This window comes from Sebastes fasciatus, chromosome 15 (genome assembly GCF_043250625.1).
Source record: "Sebastes fasciatus isolate fSebFas1 chromosome 15, fSebFas1.pri, whole genome shotgun sequence".
Taxonomy (NCBI): Eukaryota; Metazoa; Chordata; class Actinopteri; order Perciformes; family Sebastidae; genus Sebastes; species Sebastes fasciatus.
In genome coordinates this window covers 15,461,915-15,482,658 of record NC_133809.1, presented here as the reverse complement: position 1 = coordinate 15,482,658, position 20,744 = coordinate 15,461,915, and the positions used below count along the sequence as shown (strand labels likewise).

Here is a 20,744-nt window from a genome sequence, read left to right as displayed (position 1 = left end):
CGATGATCCAATATGCATTTTGTTTGAAGCATACTGAGACTTACTTAGCAATAATGTCGGTGATGTTTCCATTACCGTAGTCCTTTTAGTTTACGCGATTGAGTTGTAACTCATCTAGTATTATACTTATATTCAAATCATAAATTCCAAGAATATAGAGACCATTTTGTGTGTCTGTAAAACATAATCTAGTTTCATCCAGTAATAAAAATCCTGAACTGAACTCTTGAACCTGGAATGTAAACAGCGCTTGAAAAAACACACTATATGCAACGTTGCAGTATGTATATTTAATTCCCTCCTTGAATGTGCTTACCAATGAAAGAGAATTATTTATTAGGTCAATTTAGTCCAATCCATATCTTGCATGTTAGTAATGGACAGCTTTTTATTACTTTTATTATTATCATTAGCGAGGTTGTGAGGCATGAAGCTCACTCACGCTGTTATTTAGATTTATGCAGAACATAAATTCTGATCCTTTTGTTCTCCTGCCTTTATTTGTATGGTAATGTTTGAGAAAGAGGCGTGAAGCTGAATGACATTTCTGTATTACACAGAATGTAAGCCGTGCTGTGTAGAATACCAACGACTGTATTAGGATGTGAGGGCAGAAAAGAACAAAGCGGGGGGCTGCAGAATGCGTCGAAACAAGATATTGTAGTTAGGAAAATTGATTCAGGAAACAAACAACATTCACAGTGATTTGTACATGGGAAGATCTTCAGGTTATAGTGTACACACATTTCTCGATTGTTGGCCGTGTAGAGCAGAGGAGAGGTCGGGGGGTAAAAAGGGAAGAAAAACTGAAAGGGGCAGAGAACACAGAGTCCTGAACACACAAATCCATGTTTGCTAATGGAAAAAGGCAGCTTCTCGGCCCTGCCACATTCAAAAGAGCCCCGGACCGTCGACTACGCTTTAATCTTCAGCAGGTGCACAAACAGAAAATAGACATGACGAAGGGAGGAAACAAAGGTTAAGTGGAATGAACGCTTTACAAAATGGAAACCATAGCAACTTGCTGCAGGTATAAAGTGACTGCCTATTAGACTGTACGGCTAAATTGGCAACCACTCAATCACTCAGTTTAGTTCAATGTAATTCAACAGAGCCATTTATGATAACTCTGACATTAGTCATTCTGGATTTTTTTCCTACCTGTGAGTCACTGTGGGCCACCTCGCCCATGCAGAAACGTGTCATTGACAAGCATTGCATTTATCATAATTTCTGAATCAAGCTTGTCCACTTTTGTATGTTACAGGTCCAATCTCTTTAGTCATCTGTAAGAGTTATTCTTATAATAAATTGGATTAAATGACTATGCGTAATGTGACAGGGATTGCTCGTAGTAACAAGCCCACAGAGATTCATCACCCAACTCTACAGTTCCCCTCAGCTAAAAGAAGATTTACTTTTCTGACCCGCAACTTATAGTATTATTTTTCAGCCGATTAGACTGGTGTCAGGCTATTAAATAGGTGTTATAAGCCCCATAGATGTGGATCAGTAAGGGCCTACTACAGCCACCACTAGTGGGTTTTATCATCTATTCACATGGTAGATCACCGAAAGAAGGTATAAAAGAACATGACAGCGACTAGCAACTGTACTAATTATAACAGGAGCAGAAAGAAGTTGTAGTTTTGTTGCCTAAACCTAAGAAAGTTGTAGTTTTATTGCCGAAACCTGTTTTTTTTTTTTTTTGCTTAAACCTAAAGAAGTTGTAGTTTTGTTGCCTAAACCTAAAGAAAACTTTTTGTTTGTGTTCAAAAGGTAACGTTTCATTCAGTTTTATAACATGTTAGAACGTGTTTTGCTTTTAAGTTTCACTTTCACTTTTACAACATAGTAGGCGTAGCGGTAAGTGGTAATGACCCAAATCTATGGTGCTTATAGCTACTGATAATGCCTATTTAATGGCCTGATAACAGTCGAATTGGGTGCTATTTTTGGTCGCAGCTGGCAGCTGTCTTCAGTGAAAAAGCTCTGATAAATCAAATGCATTCTACCTTCCCAGCCCCAAACATAAGACAAAGTTAACTGGTGAACATAGTGGAACACTTATCTGCTAAAGAGACAAATATTTCCCTCAGGAGTTCCTGGAGACCAAAACAGAGCTAAATGGAGAGTGAATATTGGACTCCAAACATGACCCGAGTGAATGCTAATTAAGTCATTTCTGTAGAGACTGTTTCAAAAGTATGTTGACTGACCTCTATGGTAATTGTCCAGAACGTAGATTGTAGTGTTAATTGAATGCATTGAATTTGTGTTCATTCAGTGCATACCACAGGATTGGACAGTAATTGTCTATTTCACCCATAAGTGACCATAACCACATTTGTATGTCGGTGTACGTATTATGAGTGCTTGCATGTTTGTGTAGTATACATTAGTGTGAATGCAGTGTGAATAGCCTCTGGCGTCTCTCAGAAACAGAGTTGTGGACGAGAGATGAGGACGGCACATTGGACACAGCTGAGCTCAGGCACTGATGAGACAACAAGTAATCAAAGAGACATGAAGAAGAGGAGACACACTCAGATTTATGATAGGAAGGAACTAACGAAGGATGCAAGAAGGGTAGTCTGCGATGTTTTCACAGCACTGTATTGGTTGGTCCATCTCACTTATGATGCCGACTGTGGTGGCTGACAGGCATGATGTCTTCCTAGACAGCTGTCAGGCTGGATGGGAGTGTGTATGTTTGTGCTCCTGCAGTTCCTGTGTTACCATGGTGGCAAAATAGAGCAAACAAGATCTCAGACTCTTCATCTCGAGTCAGCTAATGGAGTGTGAGAAAGCAGGCCAGCAGCTCCCGTTTCCCTCCTGTAAAACTGCCAGCCTGGTCACTGTATGGCACCGTATCGTCCTCACACAAGCTGCGCCGAGTCCATCATGCAAGGATGACATGTGTTACTCGCTCTCACTCAGACGTGTTGGGCGCTGAATGATGCAGAAGGTGTTAAAAGCCTTTGGAATGAGCTAAAAAGCGTCACATGCCTCTATGGTCCAGCAGCTGTGGATGTCTATAGGTACGCACAGAAAGGTGCGGCCTATACATGCGGAGCGTTTCAGACTGTCAGGTAGAAAAATCATGTTGACATTTCAGCGAAGAGTGTTTTATGCCATCACCTATGTGATATTAACAGGCGTAAAAATAGACCACTAGCAGTGCATGTTATTTACCGCAGCTATGCAGTGTGAAATACAGTGAGATACTGCAGTAAAAGTAAAACAGTGTTCTTTATCCCATACTGATGCTTCACAGAAGAAATGAAAAACATAAAATCATTCTTTTCCTGCTGTCAAGCCTGACCCCTCTAGTAGAGAATATTCAAATTCAATAACAAAAAAAGTTGCTGCCCCTGTGCCCAGGAAATAAGGCATAAAAGTGTCTATTTTCCTAAATTGCTTTCCCGTAGGTTACAATATAAAACGGAAACGAAATGAATAAAAAGTATGTCACTAGCTGAGTGTGGAGGTGCGGACTCTTAGGTGAACAATGGGATGACTTAGGAGACGCTCCCATGAGTCTATGATTGAAGACGTCCATGAATCATCATTTTAGGCTGAAGTTTCTGTGTGTGTGTGTGTTTTTTGTATTTTACAATTCTCATCATTCAGTCCTTCCTGAGTCCAACTCTCTGGAGATGGACATCAGGACATCCTGCGTCATCAGTCGTCCGTCAGCACCACCAAACAACTTCCAATTTTTATCGCAAACTTGCTCTCCCCGCCATTGTTTCCTGTCGCTTGAGAGGCCGAAGTGGAACATGTACATTGGGACATCGGGCAGTGGAGAGGGGAAACTGGTCGGCTGATTGGAGACGTCGGTCCAGAGGGAACGCTCTCAGCCTTTTGACCGAAAAAATGACTGACAGTGAGTGTTTGCTCAGCTGGCAGACATGCGCACCCAGAGGTGGGTGAGTGGAGAGGGCCAGAATGGCACAAGACGTGCCAGAATGCGGACAACAAACAAGGTCATGCAAACTGTGTCACCATCAAAACTACAAAGGGGCAAAAGGGCTTTTGAGGTGATCGTAGACCTGCGATTTCTAAGAGTGATATGGTCCAATTGGAAGGTGTGGACACCAAAACATTTACGATTAGATACATGGAAACATTTTAGTGTATTAAAGGGTACTGTATTGGAAACCTAGTTTTCGCTTTGACCCACCGCACTTGCCTTGCACTTAGTTTTCTTGTGCAATGAGGGATTATTACGGCACTCACTTTTGTGCTACCTCCAAATAAAGTGTTAGCTTGTTAACAACCCATTTTATAGTCTGACCGCTTGTGTTTCTTTCCCCTTTGCTATAGCGATGTCGCTGTACTCCCAGATGTCAGCAACGTCATGATTACCATTAGAAATATTTGCCAAAATCTATAAAAATGACACCCAAATTGAAACAAATTGAAATAAACTGAAATTATCGCTCAAACTTTGAGGCGAAAAGAAGATTTAAAACCAGATTGGCACCTTAAAGTAATAGGGTATGACACAATATAATGATGACTTTGCACACTTTTAATAGACAATGTAAAACATGGCCTATATGCCACAACGCTGTAAACGAATACGAGGCTCAGCTCTGAAAGTGTTAAGATCGGTATCTCCAGCCAGACAGCTTCGTGCTGAAGCAAAGTTGCACCTCAGCTCTGATGAATTATGCAGTTCAGGATCATCCCAAACGTTTTTCGGGGATCTGGGTTGCTGCTCTGTACCCTGTGTAGTAGTAAACACTGCATGATTTATCAAAGGCTAGAAACAGCTTGTATGGCTGCTGCAGGTTTCCCGCAGAGGAGGGGAGTAACTTGCATTGAAGCATTCGGCTGCTGCTAGCTAACGCTGGATGGCATAGGCTCCGTCTGCATGAGTGAGGTCATATCTGCACACAGGGAAGCTGTGGTGAAGTCATGTCTGGCTAGCTGGAAGAGACAGCGGACTAAGAGAAACATGCGAGTGGCCTCATCCGCCGCTCCTTCGACTTCCCATTTCCTCTGTTTTCTCTGCATCTCTTTCTCTCTCTTGCTTCTGTCCCCCATTGAAGTGCCATTTACTCTTCCTTTAATTTCCATAGCTATCACATTGTTCTGATTCACAGCTCCCATGATGAGGTATAGAGGTGATGTAATGCAGGTCTGCACTCATGAATGTTTGAGTAGAAATTTCACACTCTATTTCAGTCATGTGAGAGGCCACTGCCAGGCACAGATTGACTGAGCGTGTGTTTGTGTGTCTTGTCCTGTGTTTCCACTCCAGTGAAGAAAATTTGTAGATATGAGAAAATACTATATATTGCAAAGTAAAACTACATTTTGACCAACCTCCGACACCTTAAGGCTCACATAAATTGCATAATATTGTGTAATATAAATAATATAATATAATTAATGCATCTGGAAGACATTAAACATATGGAGGCAGCTATAAATCTATAGTCTTCCAGGCATGCATGCAGTGCAACCATTTACATAAATTTGCATATGTTAAATAACATAATATGTTTAGTGCTGAAATGACTAGTCAGTGAATCTATTATCTGATTTACAACCATTTTAATAATTGATATATCACTGGAGTCATTTATCAAGCAATAAACGTTTTAGAACATTTACTCCTCAAATGTGAGGATTTGCTTTGTTTTTTATTATTGTAAATTAAATATCTTTGCGTTATTATGGACTGTTGCCTGGACAACACAAGACGCCTTAGATGTCACTCCATGAAATTGTGGGCAAAATTTTCTGACAAAACAATTTATGATGAATTATATTGAAAATGATTCTTAGATGCTGCCCTAAAGAATGTAAATGAACAAAGGGAAAGATTAGCTAAATTAATCCTGAGTAGGTTATTTATCAGAAGAAAAGCCGACAGGTTTAGTAAAAATAGTATCAGCATTAAATAAATGCATTTTGTTTGTGATTGTATGTGTGAATGTCTATATGTTTAAGTACACCTCTCGCTAGAAAGCGAGAAAGAATGGGGCTCCAGTAACCCAGAGAGAGAGAGTGATGATAATAGCACAGTCTTCGCCAGATGTGTGATGTCTCCCGAGGGGGAAACCCTGGTGCACCGTGCTTCAGGATTAATCGTTTGAATAAAAGAAAACATAATTAAAACCTTCCCTCATGCCCAGGCAATCAAATAGAGAGAGAGAGAGAGAGAGAGAGAGAGAGAGAGAGAGGGGACAGACAGCTCTGATGGATAATCAATTCCAGCCACCTTCCCCTTACTCAGACCACACATACACACACATATGCACAACACGCCTTTAGCTGAGAAGACATACTGTACATAAGCACAGAGAGCACAATTGATGGCTCCTGTCTTTCAAATACAGACAGTGTCAATTTCAACTGTGTGGCATTAGAGTGGCTATGAGGCAGGATGGTAGTTGAAGTTTTGATTATCACATGAATCAGCTGTGCAGTAGGATTCAGAGGGAATGGAAGACAGCGATTGTGTCTCCTAGACATACAGTATCCATGGACTGCTGGGCTCTTAGAGGTGCTGAAGGGGTGGTGGCCTCCGACAGTAGGCTGCGCTCCGTTTGTGTTAGCAGACAATCATGGTGCATGGGCTTCTTCAAATATGTTGTGTGGTTAATATCCTTTGTGTCTACAAGAGGTTAAAGAGTCTTTCCTCAGTATAGGGAAAAGGTAGAGCAGGGGGGCAAGGAGAGGAATAAAGGAACACAATGAATGATAACTGCAGCTGCAGGACTGGAGTTGGTCATCTGTGGCATTTTCATCAGAGTCTCAGTTGTTCCACTACACTGGATTTGAAAAATGTCCAATTTATACAGTTTTTAAAAGCCTTAAAGGTCCTTCCTACTCTTAGCAATGGGGCGCTAATGCATATGAACAAACTATCATCTGCCAAAATTAAAGAAAATACTGATTATTTCATGAGACCGTTTGTATTTGTGATGTCTCTTATTTTGATGGACCAATCAGAATTGCATATGCAATGTGCCAGGCAAACACTCCTGTTAGTCTAATCTGGTCAACCATGCCCAGTCAGCACTGATGAAGTAACTATTCTGGAGTGTTAAACTTTGACTATTTAAGGATCTTCTAACTTTAGTGGATAAGTCTACGGATATTCTATGTGTCTCTTATTGTCAACAAATAAATCCGCAATAAATGTAACCGCTAAGTGTTGCCTGTGTAGCCAAAGCCAGATTTGTTCCTCTGTGCCACGACCTCTATTGTTTTCCAAAAACGATTAAAAACACATTAATGAGCTGCACTGTTGCACTGAGCGAACAACACGTTCTCATCCCAACTCGTCACATACCGCCGCTTTGTCACTACCCTAGCTTCACTTCATTTTTGGCATCAAAACCGCTATAGTTACCCTTGGCGTCACATTAGGATTAGGCAACAAAACCACTATAGTTAGGTTTAGGAATGAAATACATGGTTGGGCTTAAAATTACTATGTTTGTACGAACACAAACAGCGGTCTCCTGGATGAAAGCCTTGTGTTTGGACCCATCCACCTCCTCTCCCGCCCGCCCGGTGTGTCTCTTTCACTCTTTAAATTATGTCAACACACTTCTGGCGCACTTTCTATGAGCGTTTACTGTTGCCGCGGATGGGTTTACATTGTAGTTAATGGAACGCCCGGTGCATTTCATACCGACGCTAAAGGGTGCTGTGTGCGGCGGTATCATACGCTGATGGCCGTGACAAAGCGTCGGTATTTAACGCCCTGGAAATATGAATGGGCTGGAGCGAAATGTTCCTTTATTACATGGAGACTGTAGTTTATTTTGAGTCAATTCTTCATACACAAAATCAGCTGAAAATAGTCCCCAACAAATAATTTTTTTACTGAACTTTGAGTAATGTTTGCTAGAAATTGCCCAGCAGTTTTATGAAGTGACTTAGCCCTTTTTCAAATTAAAGTATATATCAGTGACTCGTTTTTAAACATTTATGTCTTCAGTAGTAACAAATAGGCATGTTTGCACTGAAAATGTCCACCCAAGCAGAACAAATTACTATATAAAATATTATTTAATATGGATGGTTTTTAGTTCATACGCCTTCTGGCTGTTTAAAAAGCTCTCCGTAATGACTTGGCAAGCTACAAACCAGCACTTGATATTCATGAGGCGATTCTATAGTCCTGTATGACAACATGGGGAGAACACAGCGTTCCGGTGAGTTTTATTGTGAGTGTGTGTGTGAGGGAGAGAAAGCGAGAGAAGGCACTGCTTTGTTTAAATCATGGCTTGCACATGAGCAGAGCTTCTGCACAGAGGACATTCCCATTTTGCAGCGTGTGGTGCTGCAGGGAGGACTGTGGGGGACAGCTGCTCGTGCAGGTCATGTGAACCCAAATCTCTGTTTGGAGGGAGACCAGCTTGTCTCCAGTTGTGCCTCCTAAGGCCATGGGAGAGCTCCCAGTCCAGCCGGATCCTGAGCAGCTCGCACTGGAGAGGCACGGCACCAAGCTCCTTTTAGATGCCAGTGGAAAGAAAACGAGGAAATGATAGAAAGAGAAACACCTCAATACAATTGGGAGTAGATTTTTAGTCAGGTTAGATCTTTGAATGCCCGGAAACTAATGTTAAATAGAAAATATTCAAACATATACATACGTATAGATAACTCCATTGGTAGGCAAATGCATGACTAATGCATCACTCACTATGATCTAATGCTTGTACATACATGATATGGAACTCTATATATATATATATATAGAACTCTCATAAATGATAAATGATACATGAAGTCGACATTAGTTCATGTGATCACCTAATGCTTAATGGATCATCCTTTTGTAATTGAATCAAATGAAAGATTAAATACACCTGATTTTTCTGTTCATGACATAGACTGTATGTAAGAAGTAGATGTAGTCACTGTGACGTCACCCATTGGTTTGTGGAGTGCCGTTTTGAAGCCTCGAGTTCTGCATTTTGGCCGTCGTTATCTTGGTATTTGGCCTTCGCCATCTTGTTTGTTTTTTGGCCGTCGCCAAAAGCATACCCTGCTTTATGGTCTATTTTACTCTAAATGGGGCCATGATTTACTAAATGAACATTATGCTGTAATGAAGAACACATCGCCCAACACATAACCGGGTGCGAGCTGCCCAGCCTGCAGGAGCTGTACACCCAGCGTTGCCTCAGGAAGTGCCTGAGGGTCATTAAGGACACGACACACCCCCACAACAGCCTGTTCTCTCTCCTGCCCTCTGGTAGAAGATACAGGACCCCCAGAACTCACACCAGCAGACTGAGGAACAGTTTTTTCCCCCAGGCCATCAGACTTTTAAATCTATAATTCATTCGACACATTCTTACACAAAAATATATCCTATACTGTATATACTGTATATATTCTTAATACATCACACGTTTGTACCTGTACAACCGGCGTGACAATAAACATCTTGAATCTTGAATCTTGAGAAAACTTGAAACAAGGGATACAGATCATAAAGTCATGTTTACAATGTTTACTGAGGTAATAAATCAAGTGCGAAGTAGGCTCATTTTCTCATAGACTTTTATACAATCAGACTTCTTTTTGCAACCAGAGGAGTCGCCCCCTGCTGGCTATTAGAAATAATGCAAGTTTAAGGTACTTTCTCATTAGCTTCACTTTTCAGACCCAGATGTAGCCCACTGGTTCATGCATGTAAAGAGCTGACAGAAGGAGCTTATAGTACCTTTGTAACTATATTGATACATGACCCAAACTCTTGATTTGAAGATTGGGTTCCCTGATGTAAGAGGATATTGATCAATGCAGGTTACATTAAACAAGGTTCTCTTGAGAGAAGTGTAGATCAGAAAATGTTGCCTGAGAAAAAGAGTAAAGATAAAAAGAGTAACATTACACAAATGAGCTCTTGATTCTGCACTACATTCCTCTAAACAAAGTAAAAAAGGTTTCAAGCCACTAAAGGTATTTTATTGTCAGATTTTTACCCAGATGTTTGTTGTAATATTTTTTAAATTTAAGAAATAACCCACTACATGTCATAGAGTATATTTTAAAAATGATATGCGGTATCAGTCTAATAGTTTAAACCCACTCTGCAAGCTTGTACAGTGATGTTGTTATCGATAAAGTGTAATTGCTACAACAGATTAAACAGTGTACTGTTGTTATCAAGTCAACCATCGCAGAGCTGGACATCTGCCAAATTAAATCACTATACTCTGCTTGGCCAGCGGTAGCAGCATCCTTTTAGCTTCTGTTTGGGCAGACGCAATGCAAGATGTAAAGATTCAGCTCGATAATTAGTTTTATAATGTTTTTTTCTTATAAGGAAGGAGGGAAAACATTGCACTTGTCCAGTGCAAATCAGCACGATCGAAGTTGTCTTCAAGATTCAAGACTCTTTGCGATGCTGGAATAATTTGTGCCAAGTTGCCATTTTTCAAGATAACGGTGTTCTCCATAACAACTGAAGCTGTAGTAGACAGAAATGGAATTATCTCGCCTCACTGGCCGGAAATACGGTTTTAATACTAAATGACTTGTGAAGACAGACATTTTTTGCAGTGTGAGAACATTAAATCAGCTGAAGTCAGGAGAAACGGACGTTCGGCAGGTAGAGCCCATCTGTTTGCTGCTGGTGTATTGATCCCAGAATACCATTAAGCCATTTCTTTAGTGATTCCACTGCATCAGCACCCTGAAGCTACAGTACCTTCCTGGAGCGGGCCCCTGTAATGATTTTTGAGATGCCTCTCCAGTGATGGAATGTAACTCAGTACATTTACTCAAGTACTGCACTTAAGTACAAATTTGAGGTACTTTATTCCATTTTATGCTATTTTATACCTCGTTAACTCCACTACATTTCAGATGGAAATATTGTACTTTTTACTCCACATACAAAATCTAATCGAAAAATAAATTTTGGTGTATTATTATAGATTAAGCGACCCAAAAGTATATAAAGTGATTAGAATAAGCCCCGCCTTTTCTGTTGGTCGCTTAAAAATGTGATTTATTGATCTCTTTTAACAATGGTTATGCTGTTCTTGTGTTATATGTATGCCTTCTTCTCAATTAGAATCTCATCTACACTATTTTGTTCTTGCAGCATCCAAATACAGCGCGTTAATTATGATATTAAATCATTGCGGTGTTACCTTTGGCTGTAACAACAAGCTGGCATGAGGAAGCAGCGAATCATTAGCACGATCAACACTTGCTGCACGCCAAAGTCCGGCTGCTATGATCTCGTCCAACTCGCAAATTCACACCGGCTCCGTCAGGGAAATTAATGACACTCAGATTACAATTGATCTCTCCTGATCAACTGGAATTTCATGCACACATTTCAAGTGGCTTACAGCTAAGACATCTTCTGGCGCACATAGCTGGTTTTCTGGTGTATGGGGGGGAGTTGTTTGTGTGTGTGTGTAACTGGACGGCTTGGAAGGAGGGTCTAAGACAAGATTTCTCAGTCTAATTAACGCCTCGGCAACAACAACGCCAACATACGTTTCTACATAAATTTCCCAGCAGCCCTGTTTTCATTTGAAACACTGAGAAAGGAGCAGCTCAGCATGTGTGCTTGGAGACTTATGGGAAATGTGGGTGGAGTGTTTGTGTGTGTGTGTGTTTGAGTATGTGCGTCCTATCATAGGTCATCTTTGGCAAATGTTGCATTCTGACACACTGTTGGGAGTATTGTTGGTTCACAGCCAACAGGCAACCTCGGGTTAGTGCTACCATCTGCATCATATCAGTAAGATGCACATAGATCAGAGATTTCAATATAAAGTTTTATGGCGAAACAGATGTATGATGCTGGTGACTTTTGGTGATGAATATGTGACAGGTTTAAACTTTTATGCCATCTTCCAGCTGACTCAAGAGCTCACATGCACATGCATTATAAGATGAAAGACAATAAGGCCCATAATATGGGATTCATTTGTAGTTATATTGCTGTACTGTATGTTAGTCCTCAAATGAGAGCGTGAGATGTGTTGTTCCCAGAAAAGCCTGATAGTGAAAAGTCTACCGATACTGCACTGTCTTTTTTTTAGTTTTTTTAAAAATTTTATTTAGAAGGGACCATGTACAGTTTAAAACTTAAATGTCACCATTTGATGCCAGATTACCAGATTATATCTTTAACATAATTCACATCTGTAGTCCCTTGGCAGGTCAAAACAAAGAAACATACTACAGAGTTGTACAAGAAAGAATATACAAAATGCACAATACAAAGCTACACACAATAGCACATCACAAAGTATGCTTGTCAAGTAAAAGCAAGTCATGAAGACCATGGAGTAGAATTAGAGTTGGGAGCGTTAATAAGTAATACATTCAGGAACTATACAAGAGGAACATTAGAGTAACTAGCTGAGAAGACAAAGAAATGAAATCCTCTTAAAGAACACAGTACTGTCGACATGCAAACAAAAACGAAACATCTTAACTACGTTACAGTAGAATACACCGCCAGTATAGTGTGTTTTGCTATAACAGCAAACCTGCATTTAGATTTATCTTGAATCCTCCGCCTGTTTTATTTCTAAGCTATGGTTCAGAAACCCAGCCATGGTGTTTCTTAAAAGTGCTGCATCAATAAAAGACAGAGAGCTGAAATGTAAAGTGTGATCTCATACCTTTCTTTGAGGCTCAGTAAAACGGCAGCCACGTGATTCAAGGCAAAGTGGCATCACATCAGTATGAGAGTGGGGGGATGGGTGAAGGAATGGGAGAGGTAGGAAGGAAGAGAACAGGAGGAAGAGTTGAGGGAGGATTGTAAAAGGGAACGAGTTAGAGAAAGGAAGGCAAGGAAATAGGGAAGGAAAGGAGGGAAGGAAGCAGAAATAGAGAATCAAACGGAGAAAACGCAGACAGCAGCGTGGCTGGTTCATACAGAGTCCAAAGGTAAACCACAGTGAGGTAGAGTAGATGATGAACAAACCAAGCAGCAGCAGCAGCAGCAGCAGAGGAGTCACTGAGTCCAACCCACATTGTGTAATCTTACACTACCCCTGGGATTAAGGAACGACTGAATTCGCCATCAAAGTAGCGATATTTCTTCCTTTCTCGTTCTCTTTGTTTGAATTTCATTACCGGTCTTTGTTTTTTTTTTATAGCAGCAGCAGCTTCCTCACTCATCTGGCAAGTTAAAAGGTGGTTCTTTTTATTCTGCAGCCCCAAATCTTACAAGATGAACATTATCTTCCATCCCTGTGTGCCTCTGTAAGACAGAGCAGTGATTCACGTGCTGCTCTGTGTGCGATTGTATTTCAGTGTGGGCTGTAAATTAATATATTTATACTTCTGCCTCAGTGTCTCCTCCATCTTCCTAAGCACGCTGCTATTCTATACCTCCTATATCGGTACAAGTCCAATTGGCCGGCGAACACTCCGTGTCCGATTAAGACTTGCCAGCCACTGATTTTTATTGGCTGTGTAATGGTGCAGAACCTAAACATTTATCAGCGTCGATGTGCTGCATGTAGTACAAGCTATTAGGGAATGCAGAGGAGGCGAGTGGGCATAGAAAGTTAGAACAAGCAGTAGGTGTCAGAATGAACTGTCACCTCGAGGTAGGGAGGGAAATTAAAGATGTCACGAGCAGGAAATTGTTTAGTTTTTTTTTTTTTTTTGCTGCAGTGTGGCCTGGCACTGTCTGCTTTGCATTAATGACAAACTACTTTACCAGAGAAAGTTGGTGCACTATGGCAAAAAAGTTGTTTTATTCAGAGGGTTGCGGGTTCCAAATGCTAGAGTTTCATAAAAGAAAAAATGCTGAATGTAGAGAAAATAATTAGTAAAATGCAAACAGGGAAAGTCTCTTTCCCAAAGTTCTCCTTCACCCTAACTAAGTCTATCTTAACCTGACCTACCTGGATAAAAAGAGGATGAACACATCAGTTTTTTGGGTTTGGGTGCATTGTGTCCTCGACCAGGTGCTGGCTGTCCCACTGCGAACCTCTGGTTGACAAATCTGTGTATAATCCTCTAATGTTCCTAATCCTGGGGTCACATTAAAAAATGGATGAGAAATTAATCTGCTGTCAAGTCTGTCAGGTATATTTTGTCAGTGCCAGTGCTTATTTTCAACCAAATCCTTCTCTATGAGCCAATACGGCCCAGCCACCAACCAAACCAGCCACCTAAATCCCTCTGTACAGACTCTGTCAAATGTTCTCTATCCCTTTGTCCTTGTACTGTGATGATTTCATTAGAATGGGGAAGTTTAAAAACAAAACACCCAAAGCACAGATCACAGAACGAAAGTTTGGCGCTCTGCTTCCCCCCGAACTGCTATAAAGCAGCAGTGGTGAGGAGGGAGAGAAGCTAGTGTGGCTGGAGACGGAGAAAACTACTTTACACAGCCAGAACAGAGCAGAGCAGAGCGGAGGCTTTTTGCTCCCCTGGCAGACAGAAAGTTAGAAACTTGGTCACACTGTGCAATTGCGTTACGGCTTCCTCCCCCACATGGATGCAAACATCGAGTGTGTTTTGTTTCAATGTCTGCCACGTCTGCCATATCTGCCTATGCCATGCTATGCCGTGCATATGTGCTGCAGTAACCAGGCTAATTTCATTGCTTCTGGCTGAGTGGATCAAAAAGACCCACATTCACCGTTTTCCTTCTGTTTGCTCTCCCCCTTTCATGCAGTAATCTGCGCAAAAAGGCAGAATTAAAGCAGCGCTCCCCCGGAGCCAGCCTTCTCTTTTCAGATTGGTAAAAGAGGAGAAATTGGGAGGACATGCTTGTTTTGGGGCAGAGGGATTGCGGGATTCACTCTCAGGTGAAAGTTCTGGTTTAATCCGTCACATTTTCTGAAAGGCCACACTGAGCAGAGGCTGCTGTAAGAAAAACAGTCGGTTGTGGGTATTTCCTCTCTTCAAAATAATATTCCTATGGTAACATTTAGTAACCGTACAGTGGACAGTTTTAATTAAATATACATTAATAAAAAAATAGTTACAAATAATTATGTCAAAATGCACAGACAGACACAGAGTTTGAATTATTCCGAGTCCTCCCATGATTGATTTGGTTGTATTTTGGAATCTGTTCAGCTGTCCTCGTCTAACACTTTATTCCAGGAGAGTTGTCAGCATGATGTAAGGTGGCTGCCATGATTGTTAATAAAGGTGTCAGCACTCCAGCTCCATCACTCACCTATGCCATTCCGGCCTTGTCCCTCAAATAAAAACGCACTCTGGTCACGTTATATATATCACATCTGCAAATCCAAACCGCTAAACGTTTTTCTTTTCTTTGTCCTTCTCATGAGGAAACAACCAAGAAACAAGTAGATCTGCTCATCAAACCCCAAACTAGTCTCTTTTCAGCAGACTCAGGCCTGGGGCTAAACTATTATTTAGCTACATATGATGCCATACTTGCTACTGTAAGTCTAATTTAATGTTTAATACAGAATCTAAATGGTTAATGTACTAGTAGAAAACATAATTTACTAATAAACACATAAGTTATACCACGTAATCATCATTTTGACAGGTCTCATTTCAACTCTGGTTTAAAAATGAGAAATAGTTTAATTGAAAGGGCTTTCTTTTATATATCGATTTCATTATCTTCCCATACAGCATGAACATTTTACAGTTCTCTACCAAACAATGACATTCCTATTAGATCAGGTGCCTTCGGACAAAATCTTTGAGTTTGAATGTTACATAAAAAATGTCTAGGAACGGCTGTACTGCAAAACTCAATTTTAATGCTGCATCTTTTTGCCACTTCCGCTACTTTGAACCAGCACCAGTCAGATTTTGAATCATAATAAATGTTCCATAGATGATACTGGTGGGTTCAACTTTATATACTGCAGTGATAAACAGAGAAATCAATTCATATAGGGCTGGGATTTTACTCTGGAACAGCCTGCCTGTTGACCTAAGAACATTATATGACATTATACTCAAACTGTAGACTTTTCTTCTTAGTGCGTACATGTAAATACTGAATATTTATGTTGTTATATTTATGTTCTGCCTTGCGTTTAATCATTATATGAGTATGTGTGCCTTTTTGTGGAGGTGGATAATTTAATTCAAAATAAAATAATCTTTTATTTTTTAACACCTGCACACCACACACCCCTACAGCATATGATCTTTAATAATATTTTTTTTATCCTGAATGAAAGTGAATAGAGTTATGCTGAGGTGACCCATATAGCTCATAAAAAAGCAGTTTGTTTATGACCTTAGTGCCTCCCCCTCCCACAGTATACACCCAGGGAGAAGACCTCTCCTCCGATATTAGGGTGTCTCTTCGTCGATGACTCACATTAAGGGAGGAAATACGTGTCTAACAATCTCTGTCTTCACCCTGAGCACCTGCAATCACATGAAATCGGAGGTGTTCCCGCAGTGTTTTTGCCTTGTAGTCTTAAAATAGCTTGCGTGCAGCCTTGATGTGTTCTGCTGCAGTTGTCAGGATGGGTAAGGCCAGTAGATAAATGCATAGGGCCTTGAGATTACTTCATCTCTATATACAGTACGTTTGCATCGTCCTAGATGTGTGAATCTGAACCAAGTGAATCGTCATGCACATTTTACATACCGTCTATGTGGCCTGTAACCTGGCTGTCATGACTACAAGAAAATGCAGACGCACAGGTACAGTGTAATCTCTGCTGAGTCCTGCAACACTCACATGATGTAAATGCATGACAGCATGCATAATTGCATTGGAACATACCCCAATAATTTTGCTGGAGTTGGAAACCAGGTTGCAGGATAATCAAACTACCTAAGCATCACAAATGATGATAATTGCATTTAAACATGATGCTGTATTGTATTTCCTTTTTTATTTGTAAAGGTTGATTTATAATTTTCTTTTAATTCTGTGATGCTGTTAGTGTTTTAAAGGTTTTGTAGTAGGACATTTAAGGAGTAACTGAATGCTTAAAAAACATCCAGATGAGCTGGAGAAAAACAGAGAGGGAGATAAAGACGCACACAGGCGTGCACTGCATTGCATCAGAGCAAAGTTGACAAACGGCTCTTCTTTCTTCTGTTTTTCATTTTTTTTCAAGTTCATGACTTAGGGAGAAATCTGGAGTCCCTGCTGAGTTGGAGACGGATGCGCCGGTGCCGCTGCTCTTCGATTTCTCCCGGCTTTGCAGAGTCATCCTGGCAGGGGAATCATGAAGACACCAGCCCTTCCCAAATCACCTGCAACGGTCAGCTGCATATATATCTCATTTTATCTCTGTGTCTTTACTTCATTCTTACACCCTCTCTCTCTCTGTCTCTCTCACTCTCTCATGTGTGGGCATATCCTTGAGTTCTCTTTTTTTGCTCTCCCCATCTTTTGTTTTCAATCTGACCTTCATAAGGAGTACACGACCTTCCCCTCTCGTCAGGCTGCTTTCTTACATCCTTTCTCCAATGAGAGAAGAAGGGATGAGCAGAGCTGCAGAAAGGGCAGCTCCCATCAGTATTCAGAATCATACTCAGTTTTTAGTCATTCCTGCAGAGTACAAGGAAAGTCACAAACTAAGTTTATAGTGAGACACTGCGAATGTATAGCTCACCATAAGGGCTGAGGGGCAGTGTTGGATTTGATGCATATAGACTAAAAGTTGTGGAGCATAAGTATTGATGTGTCTTGTGGAAGCAGCATCCGTATTGCAACACATTGCAGAGTGATGAGATCCTGTACAAGGTGTGTCCTGCAGTGGGGTTTTTTTTTGTACAGAGTGGGTGTGGCTAACATCTTCACTGCAGCAAGGCAAAACTTCCACTGGATATATACAGTAGGCTGTGTGATAGGTCAGTCGACACAAGCTAGAGCAGCAGACAGCAAAGTACTGCACCTCACACGTTGCTGGTGTACATGAATCCCACTTTTATTTTCCACAGAAAAAAAATGATGTTTGTGTTTTCTTCTGGTTTGTTTCGGTTACATTTAAACCACTATGAAAAACTGTAGCACCAGAGCAGATTTCTATTGCCCGTCCTTTGATAAAAATGTCAATTTGTGCTATTTTTTTCAGTTTCGGTCAGCTTCGATTAGGGAGGAAACATTTACTTCTTGTATATATAAAAAAAGACTAGCACTTTCATTTCTTTTTCCAGTTATTTTTGCAAAATAAAACAGAGAAAACTGTATATCTTAGTATTATTATTTTTTCTTCTTCATTTAAATCACAACAAATACATTTAAAGCAAATAAAAAAATTCGGGGGCGGCATTTAGCATAATCCAAGCAGGGAATCAGCTTTCATGATGATTATTATATATTTATATATTTATATGTATACATATATATCATGTTTATATACAAGTATGGCACTTGATTACACAAAAAGCAAGAAAAAAAACACTTCACAAATAAAAAGCAGTGGGCGCTTTGGTGTGTCATAAATTAAGGAAGTCACAGACGTTAGCGTTTTGCAGCAAAATTCACCAGATACTGTTTTGCAAGTCAGCTATAAAGCAATGGAATGGTTACATATGTTAAGGTCAGTGGTGCAACACAGGCAACATAAAATAAAACATGAATTGTACGCTTGATGTATTTCAACTAGAGGTCATAGAACCATAAGCCAGTAAAGGATTTATATATCTAATGCATATATAAATCAGGATGATAAAGATTTGTCCTTTTGGTGCCATTTAATTAGGTTTATGCCAAAAAAAAAACAGGTGGAAAGAAAAATGTCTTAAAAAAACACCATCAGGTCAGTATAGCACATTTTGGATAAGGTCAGGCCCCCCCAGAGTGTTCACCTCTTTAGTGCAATTTTTTTGCATTTTTTACTCTCTTCAAGTACAGCAGCCCACAAAGAGTAAATGATGTGAACACAGTCTCCTTTTTAAGCGTCTTACACAGTATAAACATTACTAAAAAGTTGCATCAGTGCAATAATAAATAAGTAAACAAACGTGTAACACCTCTCACGCTTGCCATGAAAAGTCCTTACAACAAATCAAAAAGCCCACTCTTTTAAAAAGTCATGAATTTTTAGGCGTGCGGAGCTGTCCCTTCATGTCCATCATAATTTCTTTTTTTATACATCTTTTTCTTCCTTTTTACACATAAGCAGAGTCACTGGATTGAGTGCGTCCAAAATTGGGCACACTCATCCTGGGCAAGTCCTTGTTTCTGATCTCATAAATGGACTTCCGTCGAGCTTGCACGCCTCTCACAGCCGTTTTGATTTTCCTCCAACCCAAGTGGTTGAGTTCGGCCAAGTTCAGCACCACGCAGAACCCGCTCACCGCGAACATGAACACCAGGAACACGGTCTTCTCCGTGGGTCTGGACACGTAGCACTCGACGTCTTTGATGCATGGGTAGCGATCGCACTCGTACACCGACGGCACGTTGAATCCGTACAAGAAATACTGACCCACCAAGAAGCCAATCTCCAGCGCGTTCCTGAACACCACCTGGATGATGTAAAACCTGGAGATGCCCTCCTGGCGACGCATTTTGGACTTTGTAGTTCTCATGGCCGAGTTAGGGATCTCTTTGACTTCCAAGCAGTCCGGCTCGGCTTCTTTAGTGGAGTTCTCCGTGTTCTGAAGTACTCCATTGACGATTGTGTTCTTGATCTTTTTGCTCTCGTCTCTCTTCAGCGAGTCTTGATCCTTGTCTAGTGTCAGATACACCGTCGAGTAGCGTCGCTCCTTCTGCTTGGCCGACTGGTGCACCGAGTACGTGATAAAGCAAAGACTCGGCGTGCACACCATGATGATCTGAAAAACCCAATATCTAATGTGTGAAATGGGAAATGCCTTGTCGTAGCATGCCTGGTTGCAGCCCGGTTGCAAGGTGTTACAAACAAACATGGTTTGCTCGTCATCATAGACAGTCTCTCCAACTATTGCTACGATTAGAATCCGGAAGATGACCACCACTGTTAGTAGGATCCTAAAAAGCAAGCAAACAAACAAACAAATGTGAAAAATAAGTGTAGATTTGAATATATATATATATATATGTGTTGTGTAATTTCACTGACACACAATAATGTGTGGTTGAGTTGTGGCTGAAGCGCTCACAGTACTTGATTTAAGTGGAGCTGTCCAGTGCTGAAACTAGGACGCCCATATGTGTTGTGTTTTTACTGTGTTTTGTGTGGTTTTGGTGTGTGTTTTTCTGATTTCTTATTTGGAAATGAAATAAGTGTAGATTTTATATATATATGTATGTATATATATATATGTGTGTTGTGTTTTTCACTAACACACAAATATGTGTGGTTGAGCTGTGGCTGAAGCGCTCACAGTATTGTTGGATTTAAGAGGAGCTGTCCAGTGATAAAACTAGGACGCTCTTGAGGACCATATGTGTTGTGTTTTTACTGTGTTTGGTGTGTGTTTTTCTGTTTTCATGTGTGAAATGAAATAAGTGTAGATTTGATATATATATATATGTGTGTGTGTGTGTGTTGTGTTTTCACTGACACAAATATGTGTGGTTGAGTTGTGGCTGAAGCGCTCACAGTATTGTTGGATTTAAGAGGAGCTGTCCAGTGATGAAACTAGGACGCTCTGAGGACCATATGTGTTGTGTTTTTACTGTGTTTTGTGTGTTTTTTGTGTAGATTTTAGTAGATTTTATATATATATATGTGTGTGTGTTGTGTTTTCACTGACACATAAATGTGTGGTGTTGAGTTGTGGCTAAAGCGCTCACAGTATTGTTGGATTTAAAGGTGGAGCTGTCCAGTGCTGAAACTATAGGACTCTCTGTCTTGAGGATGATATGTGTTGTT

The 20,744-nt window shown here is 40.6% G+C and overlaps 1 protein-coding gene across 3 annotated transcripts in view; it reads right to left on the bottom strand.

The window, feature by feature from the left end:
• Window positions 1-18,611: 18,611 nt before the first annotated feature.
• LOC141783962 (gap junction delta-2 protein) overlaps window positions 18,612-20,744 on the bottom strand; it is a 3,198-nt gene continuing 1,065 nt past the window's right edge. Inside the window, exon 2 of one of the 3 annotated variants that reach the window (XM_074661609.1) lies at window positions 18,612-19,897. In XM_074661609.1, the coding sequence (XP_074517710.1) occupies window positions 19,054-19,897 (844 nt within the window). In that variant the 3' untranslated portion in view covers window positions 18,612-19,053. The remainder of the gene's footprint in view (window positions 19,898-20,744) is intronic. The other 2 variants (XM_074661610.1, XM_074661608.1) reach the window with 2 other exon arrangements.